Source organism: Helianthus annuus, chromosome 4, assembly GCF_002127325.2.
Source record: "Helianthus annuus cultivar XRQ/B chromosome 4, HanXRQr2.0-SUNRISE, whole genome shotgun sequence".
Lineage (NCBI taxonomy): Eukaryota > Viridiplantae > Streptophyta > Magnoliopsida > Asterales > Asteraceae > Helianthus > Helianthus annuus.
Genome location: NC_035436.2, coordinates 72523927 through 72545886, shown reverse-complemented (window position 1 = coordinate 72545886; position 21960 = coordinate 72523927). Strand labels below are relative to the sequence as shown.

Below are 21960 nucleotides of genomic sequence, written 5' to 3'. Positions count from 1 at the left end.
ATGAGTTTTACAAATCCTTTTGACCTCAAACCAATTTCTACTGATTTGTTATGATAAATAAATTATTTTGAGACTTCTGGAATATTAAAAATATCAGTTTTTTACAGAAAACCTGGAAATGGCTCCAAATCGCCTTTTTAGGCATTTTTAACGCATAAGGGTGCTCTAGAACCTCATTAAACTTAAGGGATTGAACCTACTGATGTAATTAGTGAATTTTTATATTTTAAACAGTAGGCAAATGTTTTGAACTCAGAGTTCCAGAATTGACCTTTTAGGCACATGTGAAATTACCAAAATGCCCTACGGTGCATAGTAAGGTTAAGGGTAATAAATTTCACATAGATTTGATACCCTACTGATATAACTTAGTAAATTAAGTATATTTACTAATTTAATCAGACCTGTAACTCAGGTTATTATTTTAACCCTTTTACACCTTATAAAATGACCAAAACGCCCTTATAAGGCATAGTTTTGGTTTAAAATCATTTGGGGTATAATGGAAGGTATCATTCTGATATCACAACATATTTTAAGCATATTAACTTCAGAAACTTGTATTTGACTCTTATGGTTACTCGTTACGCACTATACGCGTTCGGATCGGCTTATGTGACTAGTTTGGCCATTTAAGCCGAAACGGGTCAAACCATATCTTTTTGGTCTCAAAATCCAGAATGTGATTATGTTACCCATATTAAATAAATATGCAAGCTTGTTGGGACAAAACCACATTCTAAAACGTCTTCGCCTTGTTGTGCGTTTAAAACCGTAATCTTCCTTTAAAACTAACCGGTCTAAGCTTAAGACCCGTTAGGATTCTAATAGGTTATTAAAACCTAAATTTCCAGATCTAGGAGCCCAGTAAAAGCTACGTGCATTCGCTGTTTTTGACTTATACTTTGCTCAGGTAAATACGTTTAACTTATTTTCCCTATACGGGCTTGGGGTACGGTATATAAAATACCGCTTGGTCGGGGAATTGACCTTAACCAGTTGATGGCTAAGTGTTGTCAAATTAACCCGGTTAAAAATGTTGTTTTATTTGTTTAACGCCTTTGGGGGTTTAACGACCATGTCTTGGATATCCTTGGCATCATTCAAATAATGGCCACGATCCTAGCACACGGGTGTAGGCGTACACCCGTTGTGCATTTCATTATTGTATAATCGTCGGCCGAGAGAAGTCTTGCGACGGAATTATATTAAGTGGTGTGTCTATTGAACTTTAACCCGGCATGACCCGGGCCACTGAACGCATAACGAACATGTAATTCTTTTACAAGATTATTAAGCAAATAATTATCCCAAGTTATAAAAAGTTTTGTGCCTTGGGCATTTAAATCAATTTTAAACATTTTCAAAATGAGTCAGTTAAATTGTATTTACCAGTGTAAACTGACGTATTTTCTAAAAAGGCTAAGTGCAGGTACTACGCGTAATAGGCTGGTCACTCCTTAAGCATCCATAGAAGTCTCGCAAGCTTAGGATGCATGAAGTCTGTTGACATGAAGTTTCCTTTTTGTTTGAATCTGCCTGTGGATCTATTTCGACATTTTGTGATACTGGAATATTACAATAATTTAAGTTGAAATAAATCTATCTTTTGCTTCCGCTGTGCATTATAATTTGTGTTGTTTGACTATGATAATATCAACTACGTCACAATAATCCCCCACCGGGCCCACCGGTGACACGTGGAAATTTGGGGTGTGACACTTTGCAACCCATTGGTGATCAGGTTTTCCCTAATTGCTACATACCATGGATTTTCATACTTACAGACATATTTTTAAAGGTTTTACACACTTACACACACATGAACTCGTTCAACTTTTGTTGATTTTTCAAACTACATGTATTTCAGGAAATTAGTGGATCTGGCGGAGTATGCGTTGTGTAAAGGCTGTGTAGTGAATAAAGATGTCATCCGAATGGTTGAGTTTAGGAGGTGGATCCCTTTCCTGGACGGGATACACAATTCTAAACTTGGGTTTTTATTTACGTACTTTTGATGAGTCTTTGTGAACTCTGTTAATTATGTCATGGTTGTAACTTACTTTATGTGTCATCATTTTCAAACAATGTCGTTTTAGTATCTTAACTTAATGAATGGATGAACATCTTATGTTTTATCATATAGCATTGTTATGACTGTTGCTATGGTATTAAGAAGTCACACCAAAATAATCCATGCTTCCGCAAAAGCCAGGGTGTGACATTGCAAACGAGAAAACCAGAAAGAAAAACAACAAAAACCAAGCACCTGAAGCCCAAGCAACCTTCAATAAACCAGAAGCACCCGAATCAGTGACTTCTCCTGCAAACCCAAGTGTAAACCAGTGAATAACTAAGGTTCAAGATCGAAATCTTAATTGCAAAATAACCTAAAACCACCAGAACAACAATAGGAAACCCAATGCCCACAAACCCTAAACCGTATGAACCGTACTCAAAGATCCAGTACAGGCCATACTCAAGTCGGTGGCACAATAGATCTAGACCTCTCGAACAACTTTATCCCTCTCTTGCGACAAATGTATGTTCATCTGAATAAGAAGCTCTGATATCACCTGTTAGGTATCAGATCAGAGTAGGTTCAAGCGGAAGCGAATCAAACACGCACACACACATACACTGGCAGAAAATAAAGAACACAAGAATTTATGTGGTTCAGTCAAGGTGACCTACTTATTCGGGCTGGCTACCAAAGCCTACGAATCGAACATTTATACCTTGAGAAACATACAAAAAAGAGCAAACTTGGAAATCTGGTTTAATAAAAACATTTTTCATTTTGTGCTTGATACTTGTGATGTTAATTCTTTGTTCAAATTTTATTGAATTTAGTCCATATTATATTATACTTATTTGTATAAACAATATAAATCTCATTTATTTCTCACAAACTAATTGAATCCTTGTTTGATAATGTCTTGATTTATTACTTGTGTTAACGGTTGTTGATTAAGGATGTGCATATACCATATACATGTCTTATAACACTTGATAAATCAGAAAGCACAAAGATCACCACATACAATAATTAGTAAGTGCAAGGATTAAGGCATACAATGTGAAGATTCAAGTCTGCAATGTTCAAACATGAAATATCATCTACAATATACAAGAATCACTAAGTGCAACAAATCATTAAAGACTATCATATGCAAAGGTGAAAGATAAAATCGAAATGTAAACATAAGATCAAGATTCAATGGTCTACAAAGATGAAAAATAGGAAATTAACTACAACATACAAGGATTAAAGCCTTATACATCAATTAAATTAATTGGTAATTAGATAGAATTATAAAGGCTTAATAACAAGATAATTAATTAAGGTTTCTCTAATCACAAGTAAAGTCCCAAAGGAATTAAGTTAGTTGGAAACTAATTGGAAGGACTTTGAAATTCAAAACTAAAAGAGTCTAATTGAGTTCTTTCCATTTGCGGGAAGTAATCATAGTGGGAAACAAAATCAAACCGTAAATGAAAAGAAATCAAACACATTTTACCAAACGATTACCATTCTTTGAAAAGTAATCAGTATTCTTGATGGAGGTCTATTAGTTACTTTGAGAAGTTAAAAATCAGAGACATGGGTGTGTTAAAGGTGTTGGATGCTGAATATAGTTACTGCACAACATTCAAGAATTCAAATAAGCTAAAAGACAAAATCTGACGATCGATCCATTGGTTGTGATCGACCATTGGATCGCTCGGGAAGTGGCCAGTAGTTGTTTACTTGTTTTTTTATTGTTGTGATTTGTCTACAAATACAAGTCTCCCACAACCTTGTTCATTCAATCCTTTTGCTCATAACACTTTCAAATACACATTTAATTAATATCTTTCTATTTCCCTTTATATTTACACATCCAATTAAGGAGAGAATGAAGATCAAAGATCAGAAGCAAAAAGAAGTTGTACTACAACTTATACATTCAAATTCTTGTATTTGTGAGGTTAATTATCAATAGCTTGTAAAAGTGATATATTTGTGATGGGTCTCACAATTGTTGGTGATTGTCGTAAAAAACTATCTTCACATAGTGTTATGAGGAGAAACATTATCTTGACATGGTGTTATGAGAGAATTCACTATCTTGACATAGTGTTGAAGAAGCTTATCATTGCCTTCGATTAGTGAGAAGTTGTTAGGTGGTCACTACCTTGCTTAGTGAGAAGATTGTACCAGTGATCTCTTTCGTTTAAGAGAGAAGTTTAGTGGAGCTACTTTCGATTGGAGGAACGGGGAGGGGGCATAAAGTGGATTAGTTAACATCCACTTTAACCTCTATAAATCGGTTTTGTCTTTCTTACCCTTATCTCTTTACATCTCTGGTCTATTATCATTATTAGGTTTCGAACAACTTTAAACCACTCAAAGTTGGTATTTAATCAAAGAAAAAAATCAAGAAAACATTATTCACTTCCTCTAGTTTTCTACACGCTCAAAGGTTGTTGTGAGTTTCTTGGGATCGTGTCTCTAGAATATTGTCTTCGTCCACTTTTTCATCTGTCAAAGGATCAATTGAATATATTCTTTCTCGGACTTGATGAACTAGGTGTGCGGGTAGAAGTTGAAAATGTTTATAGCTAGTGATAAAATTTTAGGTTGAGAAAAACACATTATTGAGTTGTTTTGCATGTAGTTTTGTTTATTTGTTTGACAAACCTAATTTGATAGAATTCTTTCGGAGCAAGATATATAATTTGAGTTGATTGCGTTTTGAAAAACAAACATAATTTAATCATGCTTGCTATGAAAAATAGAATGTTCAAAGAAAAAATTTGTGAGAAAACATATTTATACAAACAACCTACTATTTTCGATCTATTTAAGAGTTATTACACAGACGATAGAAGCGTAGATAACAATGATTCAAACTTAAACAGTAGAACTAAGGTTATTTAATGAGTGTACCCTACCACTAAGAGATGTTTTCTATGTTCCTAACCAGTGGCGGATCAAGAATTTTTTTTCTGGGGGTGACTTTCAAGGGGTGCGATCGGAATTTTTGCCTATAAAATAAACTAAAAATTTTTGTTCAAGGGGTGCGCCTGCCCACCCACCACCATACATAAGTCCGTACATGTTCCTAATTATATCTGCTAACAAGTTAGTTACAAATGATTACACAAACACAATATCCCTATGTGATTAATTCACAATTACATGCATAAGAGACGTTTCTCATTCGTGGTTGTTGGAAGCATTGTAGATTGACCAAGCTCCTCGACGAGTCTTTAGACATAATTGACGTATTAAGTAATTAAAAGATTGGGTAAATTGCACTTTTCGTCCTTTATGTTTGTATTGAATTGCAATGGATAGCCTTTAACTTCAATAATTACAGTCACAATCCTTTATTTGGAAAACTCATTACACCTTTCGTCCTTTACCACTAACTAGGTTAAATTTTTTTGTTAAGTCTATTCACTTAAGAGTAATTTTGTAATTTTACCTATTTACTTAATAAAATATATATTTAGAAAAAGAAAAACTCAAGGATCCGGCCACCCACCACCGTATCCCAGCCACCACCATTGAATCGAGCTCCACCACCAATGGATCCGGCCACCACAAACCCACCACCACCGAATCTAGCCGACGTATACCACCACCAGATCCGCCACACCAGACCCCCACAACTGCAAAACTCAAGACGAACCCGAACCTGAATCTGAACCCGAACCCTCATCAACCTATTTCCAGTAATGCTTCTTGCAAGAAATCGCCAATTCGCACCGCTCACCCAAACCCTCATACTCATCCCCTTCCTCAGTCCAAAACTCACCCTCAGGCAATCCATCCACATATGTATCCACTGTATGCAATATATAACAAGCTAACCCCCGATACGACACACAGACACTCTTTCCTCCACCTTATTCGTATACGAATCCGCCACAATTCTCACAAAATTACTCACATTATTACTCCCATATTCTCACCTTTCTTAATGATTGATCCAAGTTCTTCTTTAACTGCTCTAAGTCGGATAATGATTGTGGTGTGGCAAAGTGGTGGCGGTTGGTGGTGGAGAGTTTGTTGACCGCCGTGGTGGTTAGCGGCATGATCGGGAATTTGAAGAAACGGCGGTGGTTAGGGTTAGGGTTGAAATTGGGGGAAGAGGAGTAGAAGACTAAGAGAGAGAAGGCGGAGAAGATGAGGTCGGAGAGGGAGGTAGCATGGGGTTTGGTGAGTGACGACGACGGCGGCGGTGGTGGAGACATGTGATGTGGTGGTTAGCGGAGAGTCGCCGGTGAGTTGAGTTTTGGACATGCTAGTGTTTCAGACAACGGAAAACCGCAACACCAAATCACCACCATCTGCTTTGCCGGATTTGAAGGTTGTAAATGTTGGTAATGGCCAAGGCTGTGGTTTTTTTTTTTTTTTTTTTGGTTACAGAGGGTGAGGGGTGTTTTATAAGGGTGGGGAGAAGTCCAAGGGTGTAAATAAAAGTCAAATCGAGTTGATTTGAGAGGAAAATATAGATATAATGTAGTCAATTTGCTCAAAATGGTAATGAGAAAATAAAGATACAAAAGATGATGTAAACAACCAAAGACATCTCTAAAACTGAAAGAAACATGATTTAAAATTGCAATCAATATACAACAAATCAAGAGACATTATTTATGACCAAAATTTCAGCTCATACAAAAAAAAAAGAAAAAAAAAACTGTAAACCCTAAAATCAAACCTCAGAAAGTATACAAAAATCTAACCAAGAAGCCTGCAATTTTGACAAATCACTATGCACTTCATCTTCTAGACTTGTATTTAAAGTTTCAGTGCCTTCAAAACCTTGGTTTTTGACTCACAAATGTTAAGAAACTCGGTCAAAGCTGTTCGCTGTGCCGTTACTATCTTGGGTGCAACATCCACAGGCTTCCAAGATCTAACCGCCCGGTTAATCCTCTCACCCACCTCCACAACATCAACTGATGACACCAAATTTTCAAGTACTTTGACCACTTTTCCGGGTTTATCATCGTTTTCTTCTCTTTGAACACACGATAGCAAAAAGTCAACATCTTCGCCCACAGGTTTATCAATTTGTTCTTTTAGCCATTTAGTAACTTTGTCCACCATGCTAACTAGCGATGACATTGAATCCTTGACAGCATTGGGAAGTTGACTGTTTGACGGATCAGGACCGCCCTTTTTCTTCTTTTTACCCGATGGAAGAGATGACCGCACACAAGACTGGATGATGAGCCCGAGCCATGATAAAGGCTCGGTCACTAGTTGAACTAAAATCGAGAGGTCGGTCCCAGGAGTAGATAACAACGGTTTTGTAGAATCTATTCTTTCGGAAATGCATTGCTCTAGTAGAGAACATAAAACTTGCCAGTTAAACCGAAAGCTGCTATTTGATTCGTCAGAATTCAGGTTCCACGCATTCAAAAACACAGCAAAGTTCATCCAGTCAATTAGATTAGAAGAGAGAACCTGCTTCACAAAAACATTTACAAAGTTATATCGATGAGTCCGTAAAAAATAATTGCAAGTATAATTCTTACCTCAAAAGATTTCTGACGATTGGAAACAGCAATAACCAACTCCGCTGCATCCGTGAAGGGTAGCCCTAACAGTTTTGCATAGGATTCAAGCAAAGACTTGAGCTCTGAGGAATCTTTAAAATCAAAACCGTTAATGTCGGAATTTCCTTTTATTGATGATGAAGCACATTGTACTGACAGATAAATCATGCGCGGAAGTAGTGATCTCTTCCCTATGCTTATCACCTTTGCTTCTGTTTGTTTAGCCACATCCTGCTCCAACAGATTAAAAAAGAAATTACCACACAGAATTAGTTATGGTAGTAAAATAATGTGTCAATTAAAAGTTAAAACCATATGCTTTAAAAAGAAGCATACGTAAACATAGAAAAATAGAGGTGAGTGTATATACCAGTTTTTCTCTAGGAAAATATGAAATATCTTCATACGGTTCTGCAGAGAAAATTGATAATCAAAAAAATAAAGTCTAACTACATTGACTTTTGAAATCGAGGTCTAAAATTAACAACATTGCTACACCTACCTAAGAGATAGTTTTTGTCTATTGATGGGGTCCACCAAGGTCGTAACTTTAGATCTTCATTAAACGTCAGCTTCTTGGATTGAACCTCATTTGAAACATCAATAAAGTCACTTCCATGATTCAGGCTTTCAAGTGCAGACTAGAGAAAGAAGACAGATGACATTTCAGTAATCTGTATAGAACACAGGTGTTAGGGGTAAGATAGTAAATAGTTAAATACCTCTGCTTCTTCAATGCTATTTGCTTTTCGCTTTAGTTGTAAAATTGAGTCTTCAACCTTTGCTGTTAAGTACTGACTGGATTGTTGCAATCTCTCTTTAAATTGAACAAACTCAATTACCTACACAAGATGATACAACTTAGAGATCTGAAAAAAAAAAGCACAAAACTACAAATATACCTACTTTCGAGTAGTTTCGATGACGATATGCAAGAAACGTAAGATCTGCAGATTCCCTAAAGTGATCATCCATGAACCTTAAGTAACCTTTCAAAACATCACTAGTATCTGCCAACAGTGGAGATGTTAACATTTGGGGGAAAATATGATGTGAGACGGTTTCCACGAGAATGTTCTTCACATCCAATGATTTGTACCTAAACATATGGAAATGAGCATCGAAGCAGCAGTAGTTTTAAATTTTAGTAAAGCTTGATGAAAGATGTTACCATTCGTATGCTAATGGAAGAGCATTCCAATAAGAAGATAAATGTAGCAACAGAATCTTGTACTGCCAAACATAACTGCAAACAAGTGAATATTTATTAATCAAGCAAATAAATTGTTGAAAGATTACTTAAAAAAGGTTTTTTTAATATATCAGAAGAAACTCGAACCTTCTAACTTTCAAACCAAGCTCCAACACCATTATAGCTTCCAACAAATAGCCAACATGTTTTGTACGCCAGAACAACTAAAACAAAAAATAAAATTCAAAAAAAAAAAAAAACTAAATTTTCAATAATAGATTAAAACAAGAGATAAACAATATATATTTAAATAATACTAGAAGGGTTTGGTTTAGATATAAGCCTCAGCCAAAACCAAAACTGAAATCATCTGTTAATCTATCTTACTAACCCATCGATTTTTGGCTAATCAGTTCGGTTTATTCGGTTAGATTATCGGTTTTCGGTTCACTTAAGTTTATTTCCGTTAATAAGCACAACCAAACTTGGGCTAAAACTAAACGGAGGTAATAAATACATGAAAAGAAGGTATAAATGTCAATGCATGAAATGGAGTGCATGAAATCTAGGTATACAAGCTAATATTATATGAAAATATGATTGGTTCGGTTTAGTTCAATTCGGCTAACTTAGGTTAACCGATGGTACAAAAAAACTGATAGTTGATTTTCGGTTATTTATGATTTTGCTTTTTGGTTAATCGATTTTCGGTTAATTTATATTTCAGTTGAATTCTGTTTGGTTTCATCTTTTTTCTGTTTGGTTTCGGACTTTCGGTTAACATATCATTTATTTAAATTAAAAAAAAAAAAAAAAAAACTATAGAAATACTATGCTCAAATTAAAGAGAATAAAATGCACATTTTTATGGTGTAATTTGAAATAGAAAAAAATAAGTACGAAAGAAGTTAAGGCCGTTTAAAAAATCGTAGTTGATTTAAAACAAGGTAGAAAAGTGTAAATAATTTTTAAATAACCAAAAGTTGAGTAAAGTTAAGAGAATAAACGTGTTAGTATTGAAAAGACAAATTTGCCCTTAATATATGGTTAACATGTGCATTAAGTGTTGTACTTTAAGCAATTCTATGTCTACTACTTAAATTTTTAGAGGTCCTTGGGAAATGTATTATAGTATTGATGATGATGAAAATAATTAGATACCTGAACAAGCACGTTGCATGACATAGATAGAAGCTCTTCACCATACATACTCTCTTGTACATCCAAGTCCTTTGAAAGCGGGAGGTTCTGACAATACATTTCTGTCATTTGAACTGCAAAATCGACCAGATCTACGAAAAAAAGGTAGAACATAATAATTTAAAAAAAAAATTAAAAGAAGTAAAAGAACACATTATTGTAATTTAAATTGGAAAATTTACCTCCAACAGGAAGTGAGAACGTGCCACCAATAAGTTCTCGTATTTTAAAGAATGTCATATGTTGCCCAAGAACATGTCGTGATGGTGTGGATGAAGAATCTATGCATCTTAACAACTTTTCTAAAAACTGTTTTTTCAAGTCACTGGATAATACTTGAAGAAAGACCAGCACATCAGCTGTAAAGCTAGCCAAATGCCCAAACCTGTTGAGAAATGGAAAAAAAAAAAAAAAAACAAGAAGCTTCAGAATATATTATTTATACTACCTTAAAAAAAAGGTCGATGGCTTTTGCCACCGACCCTTTCTACCCTTAAACTTTGTGACAATGTCAAAACTAACCCGTCTAACTTTGTAAATGTCACTTTGACCCCCTTCAAGTTTCTAAAGTTTCAAGTTCACCCTAAAACTAATTTCTTAGGTTTTTATTTTTTTGTATGTGTCGCTAAATCGGTATAAAATTCAAGTTCGTCTACGCTTTTAACGTAATTTTTTGTTTGGAAACAAGTCGGGTCAATTATAAAATGTTCTATTTTTATGTATGTTTTGTGTTGGACTACGTTTGACGTAAATCTTGTTTGAAAACAAACCAGGTCAAATATAATACGTTTTCATTCAACGCTATCAATTTGAGTGACTATACGTTTCGGCATAAATTTAGTTCGGAAACGAGTCGGGTGAATTGTAGTGTATACTTTATCAGGCTGCATACAATGCCACCACACGTGTTTATTTTATGTACATTTTGAGTTGGTCTACATTTCAACGTAAATTTTGTTAGGAAACAAGTAAGGTCAAATATAATACATTTTCATTCAACGGTATGAATTCGAATTATTCTACGTTTCAACGTACATTTCGTTCGAAAATTAGTCAGTTTGTAGTCTATAATTTATCACGTCGCGTACGGCGCCACCGCAACGCGCAGTTATGTTTTGTTTGTAAATCAAACACACCCAAAGAAACAAGCTTATTAAAGTATATACCTGGAAAAATATAGGATAAGATCCTCCATCAGTTTACCAGCATTACCCTTGCCAAATATTATTTTCCTCCTTTCAATTTCAAGATTTGCTAATCCTGGTCCTCTTATAGAATCACTGCCTGGTTCTGTCATTAGATTTGCTACGAACTCAGAGACCCGTGATATGCGAGAATCAAACTGCATGTAAGTTTTGAAATAACGTTAACATACAGGATTAGTCAGAAAAAAAATGTATGTGACCAGTAAGGATAATAGAGACATGCCACATCATCCGCCAAGTGTCTATGCTGGCAGTCAATCGATGTTGACATCTGAACTGAAGGACTATCAGCCATTCTGGGCAAACTGCAGTCATCTTCCAGCAAGCAACCGAGAAAATGATGGAAACATTCCCAATCATCAGGGCTTCGTATGAAAATAAAGAGTCAGTATCAATGAAAAACGGAACAAATTCAAAAACCAGTGGTTCGGTTATGTATACTTATAACTGAATTATATAGTTATCTGTGTAAATAACCGAACCACCCTTTTTATCTTTTATAATTTAACGTGCTTGTCGCTTTCTTATTGGTGCCAAAACATCTGATTGTATATATTACAACTCTAATGGGCTTGAAATGACCCATACACAGAACCGACGTTAACTGAATTATCCTACCGACCCGTTATGAAAACCAAAACATCAGCTATAGGCTTGGTTTTGAGTTTTGACCCATAACCAAACCGAGCCAATTGAACATAAGTATCCATATATTACTGAACGTTTGTGTGTTCTTTCATGCTTTCTTGCATGTTATACACATGCGTGAATAGAAGATGAAAGTATACCACAATTTTAAAACTTTCTGAAATATATCTGCAGCTCCATCATAATCACCTGCCCGAGCAAGAAGCCTCCCCTGTCAACTTGTAAGTTAAAGAGCACAAGTATATAAGGTATCCAACAAAAAAATGACGCTATAACTATGTTGTCAAAGGTGCAAGGCGCATAGTGGTCGCCCGGAGCCTAGGCGCAAGGCGTTTAAAAAGCGAGGGCTTTTTTAAGTGAGGCGCATAGTATATTAATACCATTTTTAGGTTTAGGGGTTTCAGACATGTTTTAGACTTATTTAGGGCTAGTTTAATAATAAGCATCAACAGTTATTACATTAATACTGTTTCACAAATATAATAAAATCTAATATATGTATATAAGAAAAATAAAAATTGTTAAAAATAAGAAAATAAATTCTAAACAAGTCAACATTTTGAAGTTAATAATAATAAATTATAGCAAAACAGTATGTTATTGATATTAGTAGTTTTAAGCAAGGAATCGTAGGTATAATGTGTCAGTAGCAAAGTAAAAGGAAAACCAAATATACCAAAAATAAGAAAAGGAAACCTAAATAATAAAACCCTAAAAGGGGAACAGCAAGAAAAAGCGCCGCTCTTGTAAAATAGAAGAACTTGAGAAGAAAAAACGAAGGCGGCAGTGATTGTTGCAGTTCACAGGTTTGTCACTTCTCTTTTATCTTCTTTATTGCGCCTGAGCCACGCTTTTTCTCACCTGCGCTTGGCTCTGGGCGCTCGCCTGAGCAGCGCTTTTACACAAAAAGCCCAAAATCTCGCCTGAGCAACCACCAGGCGCTATGCCCCCCCCCCTCTCTGCGCCTGAGCGCCTCACGCGCTTTTGACAACATAGCGCCATAACTTACAGAAATTTACATCTCGTTTTACACATCATAAAGAACAATACTACTACAGTAATAAAGGAGCAGATAGTACCTGTATTCGTAGTTTATCAACTTCAATCATTATAAGTGATCCTAAGTTCCCAGAAAGAACTTCTGAAGCATCGCTATATTTGGCTTGCTGTTCCAAGAGAGAAATATATACACTAAGAGCTGCAATTAATACCATTCATTTTATAATATCAATAAATTGTGTGTACTTTTTATAATAGTTATTAATAACAATAACAAGAATAAAATCAAACTGCACCTTCAGGCTCATGCAAGCTATGGGTAGCAATGTGTTTTTTAAGTAAACCTTCAGCTAACTGCAAAAGTTTCTCTCCTTCATTTCCACAAAATACCTATCAAAACCAAATATCTTATACCATTAACAGCTTATAGAATATAGTTAATCGGGTATAAAACTATATAATATAAACCTGTAACTGAATGCTACAAACTGCCCAGAGCAAAAACCTCTCTTCACCAGAAACTTTATACATTTTGATGGCTATCTACATCAACAAAAAAAAAATTAACATCCACAACTTTATACATTTTGGAAAAATGTGAAATATATAGGGATATGATCAACCTGTTGCTGTTTCACAAAAGAATATTCACGAACATAACAATTGAAGAGTCCCATCATCAGTTCTAAATTGTTTGGAAACTTTCCGCATGCATACTCATAACAACTGGTAGCCATGTCCACTGACGATGCAGATTGAATAAGTATGTAACTTGAAAAAGATTACAAGAAAATGCAAAATAGAAATACTAACAATGATCTAGCCGTTGGAAAACTATCTGTAATGTGCTTAGTGTGAGGTCATCAATCAAGAATGAGTCGTTCTTGTACAAAAGATCTTTAGCACCAATGCAGACAGATAATGATTCCTCCATTTTACCCATTCTCTCCAATATGAGAGCCTTAAGTGCCTGCATTACATTAAAACAGATGAGAACAATAACTTACACCACTTGCAACATTGGCTTCCAATTTCACATAAAAAAAATGCAGCAAACTTTCGTGATTGGGGGGTTGCTTTAACTTTCCTGTGACGAAATAATAATAATGATTCTAGAAGTTGCTCAACAAATAACCTTAGTCCTTAGTGTTAGTTTCTTTTTCTTTTTTTTTTACAAATTTATCTAGACACTTTACTTCCTGTGGAACAAACAGAAATGAGTCAATACAAATGTGTGAAGGTTGTAATCCTATAGTTCCCATCCAAAATGTACATGATGTCAACTTGATACACCAAGAATGGTCTGGTCTTTAGACTCTAATGACTAAATCACAACATGTGAAACTTTAGGGAATGAGGTCATTAGGGAAATGTTAGGAGTGGCTAGGATTTCGGATAAGATAAAGGAAAAATTACAAATTTTGTCCTTTATCTTTATACCACTTTTCAGGCGGTGTCCTTTTTAACGAATGTTGACAGGCGGTGTCCTTTACTAGGTATTTTGTTGCAAGTTTAGTCCTTTACACCCAACCCAGTTAAAAAACCCTGTTAATTGTTGACAGGCGGTGTCCTTTACTAGGCATTTTGTTGCAAGTTTAGTACTTTACCTAGGTATTTTGTTGCAAGTTTAGTCCTTTACACCCAACAATTAACAGGGTTTTTTAACTGGGTTGGGTGTAAAGGACTAAACTTGCAACAAAATACCTAGTAAAGGACACCGCCTGTCAACATTCGTTAAAAAGGACACCGTCTGAAAAGTGGTATAAAGATATATGACAAAACTTGTAATTTTTCCTAAGATAAAAGAGTGGAGATTGAGATGGTTTGGGCATGTGAAGAGGAGGCAGTCAACGGCGACAGTTAGAGCAGTGGAAACACTCACTGTGGAGGGAAGGAGGAGTAGAGGCAGACCCAAGATGACTTGGGATGAGCGGATTAGACATGATTTACTAGAGTTGCACCTCTCTGAGGACATGGTTCAGGATAGGAGTTCATGGAGCCGTAAGATTAAGGTTAAGGATTTTTAGAGGGGGTACAGTAGTATCTTACTTGGGTCTCAAGGGTGAACTTTCTTAGACACTTTAGGAAGTCTTAGTTGGGTACGTGGATATATGTGGTTTCTGTATGATATATTTGTTTCAAGTTTACTGTGTTACTTACCACTTCTTTTCTTAATTTTTCTTCCGTTAATTTGTATTTGGTAACTTTCTACTTCTACCTTTACAGTTCTATGTGTTTGCATGTCGTTTGTTTTGGAGTTGGGGTCTCTCTGGAAGCAACCTCTCTATCCACAAGGATAGAGGCAAGGTTTGCCTACATCCCACCCTCCCCAGACCCTACAAATAGCTTTTGTTGTGTTGTGGAATTTACTGGGTACGGTATACATATAATATAAACATGTGAAACTTTGAAACTGATTAATAGTGATCAAGAGTCAATACAACAAGATCAATTTTGGAAACACTCTCTCCATTTCTGTAACATTAATCCCTTCTTTTTCACATACATTTTCGTAAAATAGATCTTGACTTTGTGCAATCATTAGCTAATATCTATCTATCGCAAATAAAAACCTCAACTATGAAAACCACTGAACCACCATAAAACTACATTTCACATAACAATCAAATCTACTGTGTTAACACTGTCAAAATCCAACTGAATCACAAAATCAAAAAATTTAATGATAACAGAGTTATCATATCATTTTGGAAACAAATACAGATCTTAAATTTGCACACAGATACAATCACAACACAGATTAAATTCGCACATCTATAGAACCCTAAGCACTCGAGAAAATCAAAAACTAAAAATAATTCACCACAATCAAACTGCATTTCACACAACAATCAAATCTCCACAATACAAACCTTCATAACCTAACAATAACAGAGTTTAAAAGCAAAATCAAAGACTCGAACAAAACCTAATCTCAACAGACTGAACCAAATTGAATCGTAAAAAGTTCTGAAGATGAATTTAAGGGAATTGGAGAGTTACAAGAGCGTATGAAGAGTTAGGATATTTGGAGAGCAAGGCGGTGGAGAGTTTGAGTGCATTTTTCAACTGGCGAGAGTCGATAGCGTCCCATACGGGACGGACACGCCGCTCCGGTATGCCGCCGGCCATGCCGAACTTGGACGCCATTGAAGAGTTGTTAGTTAGGGTTTTGGGGTGGAAGGAAGATGGTGTTTGTTTGTTAACGATGAGAGATAACGTTGAGTTGTGACATAAGAGCATTCGTATCCATTCCATCAATTTTTCACTCTAACACTGTGTTCCAGAGTTTACTAACGGAAGGAAAGGAAAGGAAACAAAAAGAAAGTAAAAATATTTTGTGTTCCAGAGTTTCATTTAAGGAAGGAAAAGAAAGGAAAATAAAACATGACGTGTTCCCGAGTTTCATTTAAGGAAGGAAAAGAAAGGAAATGACGGGAAAGCTAGGCTAAATTCTTTAATTTTTCTTTCCTTCCGATTTGGGAGGAAACGGTGGGAAAGTCATCTTTTATTTTCCTTTCTCGTCCTTTCCTTTCTCACTTTTGCTTTCTTTTCTTATCCCTCGTTAAGTTAACTCGGGAACAGAGCGTAAATTACACTAAAAAAACACTACGGGCCTATTTGTTTTTGCTTAAAACATCTGTAAGGGGACTATGTCTGTAGGCGGACAGACATAAGCCATTGAAGACCGTTTATTTTTTGTTTTAAAGAAGGTCTGAATACTGATTTTATTAGCTTAAAAAAAAGCCTTTGTTTACCATCTTCACACATCTGCAAGATCCTCAAAACCCATATCTTCTTCCTCTATCTCTCTCCCACTTCAAAACCCAGCACCACCACATCCACCTTCAACCCACCTCCGCCGTCACCTTCACCTTCAACCCACCGCCGACGCCCGACGACCACCGTCTTCTCCTCCGACCAGTGCCCCCATCTCTCCACCGCCGACGAACCTCCACCATCACCTTCACCTTCATCGTTGATCCATGGCAGCAAAAAGCCCGAAGATTTTTAGAGGGAGAAAGAGGCGGAGAGAGAGAGAGGGCGACGAGATGGAGCGGCGGCAGCAGTGGAGACGTCGGCGGCATGGTTATTCCGCTCGAAGAATATTCCGGTAAAATACCCTTTATTTTCTTTCATTTACTGATGATGATGAATTTTGCTGCTACTGTTGATGTTGATGAATGTCTTTAAAGGAGATACTAGTCTTTAAAGGAGATGACGATGGGTGTTTTTTTTTTTTTTTTGTCTGCTACCTACTGTTGTTGTTGATGATGGGTGTATGTAATTATTGACTGGATGATGATGGTGGTGGTGGTGGTGGTTGTGGTGGTGGTGGAGGTGGTGGTTGTATTACGTTTTTTTTTTCTATGTTATACAGACAATATCCAGTTTATAAAACAAACAGTATTATATTTTTAGCTTACAGACCTTCAGACCACATATTCAGTTGCAGACATAAAATCAGTTGAAATCAGACTGCAGACAGTTTTTGTCTGCAAAAACAAACAGCACCTACATCTTCTCTATCATTTTCAATTAAATAATATTTTTTATACATTTATCATGGGAATATTTCACAGAATAGTAACCAAGTTTTAAAAGTGTTCTAATTAGGGCACTGGTGTTGTTTTTGTCCCAATTAGATAACTTAACATTCAAATCGAGCGATGTCCTTTTTTCCATGTATCAAGAAAAAAATGGAGCATAAGATGCTGGTGTCGAATTATTTTAATATATGAAATTATATTTATTAAAAATAAAAACCATTTAATTATATTAAAAATTAAAAAAAAACAAGTTACAATCCACGTCATCACTCGACGTTAGCATCAAATGAAAGAGAAAAAAGAAACAAAAATCCACATCACCACGGTTACCTATGAAATTGATGAAAAAACCCTTAATTTTAATGAAGAATGAATGTTGAGTGACCTGATTGGAACACTTTTGAAACTTGAGTGACCTCATTGGAACACTTTTAAAACTTGGTTACTATTCTACAAAGTTACCCCCATTTATCATTACCTTTTCTCTCTCTTCCACTCACAACCACTTTCAAAATATATTAAAAAATTATAAGGGTAAACAGTGTCCTCTCAAATATACAGATGAACAGTAACATTTCTCTTTCCTCCACTCACAATCACTTTTTATACTCTTTATAGTATAAAAACTCCACTCCCCTTCATCGTTTTTATCTCTATAATTTAACGCTACTTTCTGAAATTTGCCTCTTATTTTAAAAAAAAAAACCCTTCACACCCGTTTTCTGTATTTGTCTTTATATTTTTTGACGAATTGGAAATAAATAATCTCATCTAACTTAATTTGGCCGATAATAATCCGAACTGGTCAATTTTTTTGTAAAATAATCCGCCGTTAAAATAGCTTAATAGAGTTAGGTTTTTTCCAGAATTACAACCGATGTTTTAGAGATTTTGATCAGAACGAGGATACGAGTCGATTGATGTAAAAGTTACCTCAAAATTGTGCTCGAAATGGCTTAATTTTTGTTAATTGGAAGTATAAACCATAATTGAAGCACCGTTTTCGTGGGTTGGGACAGTATTTCTAAGTAAGTTTTACATCAATCGACCCGTATCCTTGTTCTGATCAAAAGCCCTAAACATCGGTTTGTAATTCGGAAAAAAACTTAACTCTGTTAAGCTATTTTAACGGCAAACTATTTAAAAAAAAATGACCAGTTCGAATTATTATCAGCCAATAACTGACTTGGGATTATTATCGCCCAAATTAAGTTAGGTGAGATTATTTATTTTCAATTTGCCTATTCTTTTTCATTATTTTTTTCCTTTAATTTTGGTTTACAATCTTAACTAATTACTATTTTGTCTTATTATATTTTACTTCTAAAATTGTTTTCTAATAATTTTTATATAAATTTTGACTAGTAATTATTGGGTAATCAGAGATTTTGGATACTAGCCATCAAATACATAGATTTTCACTTTTCTTGACTATTATATCTTCAAGCTTTATCACTAACAGTTGGTTCTGACATCTATGTGAACTTGTGAATGTCTTGTTTGTTTATCATAAACATCCAAGCATGGATCACAAAGCTCATGTTGTTAATGAATCAAAATTAACATTATGTATCAAAATATTAAACAAGTTTATAATGGTCTATATAATTTTTTCACTTATGTCAACTCGTGTTAAAAAAATGTTCCCATAATACTTATTAGCATTCAACAAACAAATTATAATCATCTGACTTGTTAATATCATAGTTACCTTTTTCTTTCTCTAGTAGCTTCAGCAAGTTTAAAACCTTAGAACCTTTTAGTTTTGTCTTCACAACTCTATTGGATTCTTGGTTCCAAGGCGGACCGATATGGTCCGGGTCGGGGTCCACGGACCCCAATCTTTTTTTAGAAAATAGTAGAACCAGTACGTTAAATTTTTCAAGTCTCATAAAATAAATTAGTTAGACCTAATAGTATTAAAAGCAAAGATGGTGTGGTGGTAGATCCCTATGTGTTTCAACAAATAGATCCCAAGTTCAAGTTTTACATGTCTTTTGTTTTTTCTAGTTTATTCTTTCTTATCAAAATTAAACTGAATGTCGATTTAATTTAACACTTGCTTACCAAATAATAGTTAACACTTGATTACCAAATAAAACTTCCAACATATAATGTAGTGGTTTCATGTCCACTAAATGTTTCTACATTATTTTCTAACCCTGACCTTGACTACAATTACCGACCCGAAAATTGTAATGTTTGTGATGAAACACTGGTTAATACCGATGGTTAACTAGCTGAGTCGTCTCTTATGTGGGTTCAATCTCCTTCTCTACTCGCCAAAGACTGGAGTCTTGCAAAACAGTAACACCGTTAGCTCGTTAAGAGGGGAATATGGGGGTTTCACTCTTAACCAGGCTCCAGCGTGAGAATAAGTACTGCTCTGAGGAAGAAAACAGTGTGTGTTGTGGGTGAAAGTGAGGAGAATAGAATGAATAACCTGGATGATGAGGGGTCCTATTTATAGCCGGAGGGTGAAAGAGGGAGGAGCAACCTTGCCAACTGCTATTGGGCGCCAGCTGTCCGACCAAGGGGAATATCTTTTTGGTCTCCTCTACTGTGGTCAGGATAGTGGTACACGTGGCGCGCCAATATTCGTCCATGCTGGAGAAATCGTGCAACTTCTGTCGGTCTGCCCCCGGACCTGTTACAGGTCTACATGGCGTCTGATTAATGGTGACACGTGTCGTCCTTTCTGTCGGAAGGAGCATCTTTGGTGCCACCTTGACGCCTTCCAGAAGTTTCTAGAAGCTTTTGGATTTACTCGCTGATGTAGACGCATGTTGGATGGAAAAAGTGGTGTGGTCCCTGCCATGTGGATATGGAATTGGGACCATACCTCTTCAAGTCCCCCCAGTCCAGTGTGCCTTCTAGTTGAGTTGATCGTCTAGGAGGGATTCTGGACTTATAAGGGTAGTGGTTGTTTTCCTCTTTTTTTTTAAACGCATGCTGGTTGCCTTGCGCGATTGAGCCAAGTGGACGCATGGCGCATGACGTATGATGGTAACCTTACAAAATTGAGCCAAGTGGACGCACGGCGCATGGCGTATGATGGTGACTTTACAATGTTGAGCCAACCGGGCGCACGACGCGTGGCGTATGATGGTGACTTTACAAAGTTGAGCCAACCGGACGCACGGCGCATGGCGTATGATGGTAACTTTACAAAGTTGAGCCAATCGGACGCACGACGCGTGGCGTATGATGGTAACTTTACAAAGTTGAGCCAACCGGACGCACAACGCATGGCGTATGATGGTTCCTTCTAAAAGAAGTTTCCTTTCTTGGCTTGAAGACAACTGATATGACCTTCTGGTGTCACTGTCTTTTCGGAGGTGAACAGTCGCCTTTGCAGGTGTGTCAGTTACTTTTCTCCAGGGTGTTAGTCGTGTGCCGCCCACGTTCCCGAAAAGTAAGGCGACGGTTTCTCTTTCCTCTGACGCGTCTTTTCCCCATTGATCGACGTTCTGTCTTCCTGACGGTCTACTACCCATCGCATTTAATGCGATGGGTATAAATAGATGGCGGTTCCTTCCTTTTCCTTCACTTTCGAAATTCAAACTCCATTTTCCTCTCATTTTCTTCTCTATCTCTCTTCTTTTGTAATCATGTCTACCGGAGCGAATCCTTCTACTAAGAAGAGAAAGTATAAACCTAGGAATCCTCCCGGTCCTGATTGTGCGGAGATTAGTTGGAAAGAAGAAGAATTCCACAATCTTGTTCGTGACATGGGTTTTCTTTCTGAGTGGGGAGCTCAGTTCCTAACTCCCAACTCCACTGCTCTCGATGCTACTCTGGGGTATATAGCGTTGTATGCTGCTTACTTCCGGGAGGGTAACTTCCGTCTCCCCATGACGAAGTTCACTGCAGAAGTTTTGACAAACTATGGGTTACATATCTCTCAGATTAACGCCTTAGGGTTACCTCGGCTTACTCATTTCGAATTCATATGTAGGGCTAACCGTATTGAGACAACCTTCGAAATGTTTAACGTGTTTTATTTTGTGAGTTATACTAGTGGCTTCTACTCCTTCAACTCCCGAACCAGTGGGGTTAGTCCTTGTAGTACTAACCCACCGAAGAGTCTGCATGATTAGAAGCAGAAGTTTTTCTATATTCGCCATGGAGTTATTCCGGTCGATATGCATTACCGGGCAGAGAGTGAAGGAGTTCCTCGCGTGAATGTGTCTGTCGATTTTGTTGATCAAGACTGGTATAAAGTGTTGACCTGGAAGGCTACTTCTATTTCCCAACTTGAAGAGAGGGCGTTAGTGGGGGCTGGTATGAGCATGTTGTAGGCCCCTCAAAACCCTAGGTGTATCCCCATTTATGGCTATCAAGGGAAAGGTATTGGTGTTGCTAATTTATGTTTGTTTTCTTCCATGATTTTGTTATGCTCTTCCTCATGTCGTTGTATTTTACAGTTGGGTATAGTTTGCTGAACGTCCTCGATCCTAAGGCTGCTGGTGCCATGGTTGAACCGATCCTTCCCGAGGGAAAGCCTGTGTGGTTGGACCATATACGGGATCGATTCTTGCACCTTACCAGTGACAACTTTGTTGCTTATGCCAATGTTATCCTAGGTGAAGATGATGGGGACGAT

General features: G+C 36.5%; 1 protein-coding gene across 2 annotated transcripts; it reads right to left on the bottom strand.

Moving 5' to 3' along the window:
- Positions 1–6587: 6587 nt before the first annotated feature.
- Positions 6588–16041, bottom strand: LOC110897270 (N-terminal acetyltransferase B complex auxiliary subunit NAA25). Of its 2 annotated transcripts, XM_022144021.2 has the most exons (19): positions 15808–16041; positions 13618–13774; positions 13428–13546; positions 13273–13347; positions 13101–13194; positions 12885–13003; positions 11946–12016; positions 11381–11522; positions 11119–11294; positions 10135–10337; positions 9914–10044; positions 8900–8976; positions 8732–8806; positions 8467–8659; positions 8283–8402; positions 8063–8201; positions 7931–7971; positions 7540–7791; positions 6588–7468 (listed from the first exon to the last, which is right to left on the bottom strand). In XM_022144021.2, exons 1-19 carry the CDS (start codon positions 15952–15954, stop codon positions 6797–6799), a joined length of 3003 nt encoding a protein of 1000 aa, XP_021999713.1. In that variant the 5' UTR covers positions 15955–16041; the 3' UTR covers positions 6588–6796. The 2 variants fall into 2 exon arrangements, with proteins under 2 accessions (XP_021999713.1, XP_021999714.1); XM_022144022.2 differs by lacking the exons at positions 13618–13774; positions 15808–16041 and having other exon boundaries at positions 13273–13343.
- Between the last annotated feature and the right edge of the window lie 5919 nt (positions 16042–21960).

Excerpts from the sequence above, each read along its gene's own strand:
- LOC110897270 (XM_022144021.2), bottom strand. The coding sequence starts at position 15,954 with ATGGCGTCCAAGTTCGGCATGGCCGGCGGCATACCGGAGCGGCGTGTC. Across the intron at positions 10,338-11,118 it reads CTTATCCTATATTTTTCCAG|GTTTGGGCATTTGGCTAGCT; the intron begins GTATATACTTTA and ends ATTTCTCAACAG. Across the intron at positions 7,972-8,062 it reads AGACAAAAACTATCTCTTAG|AACCGTATGAAGATATTTCA; the intron begins GTAGGTGTAGCA and ends TTTTCTCTGCAG.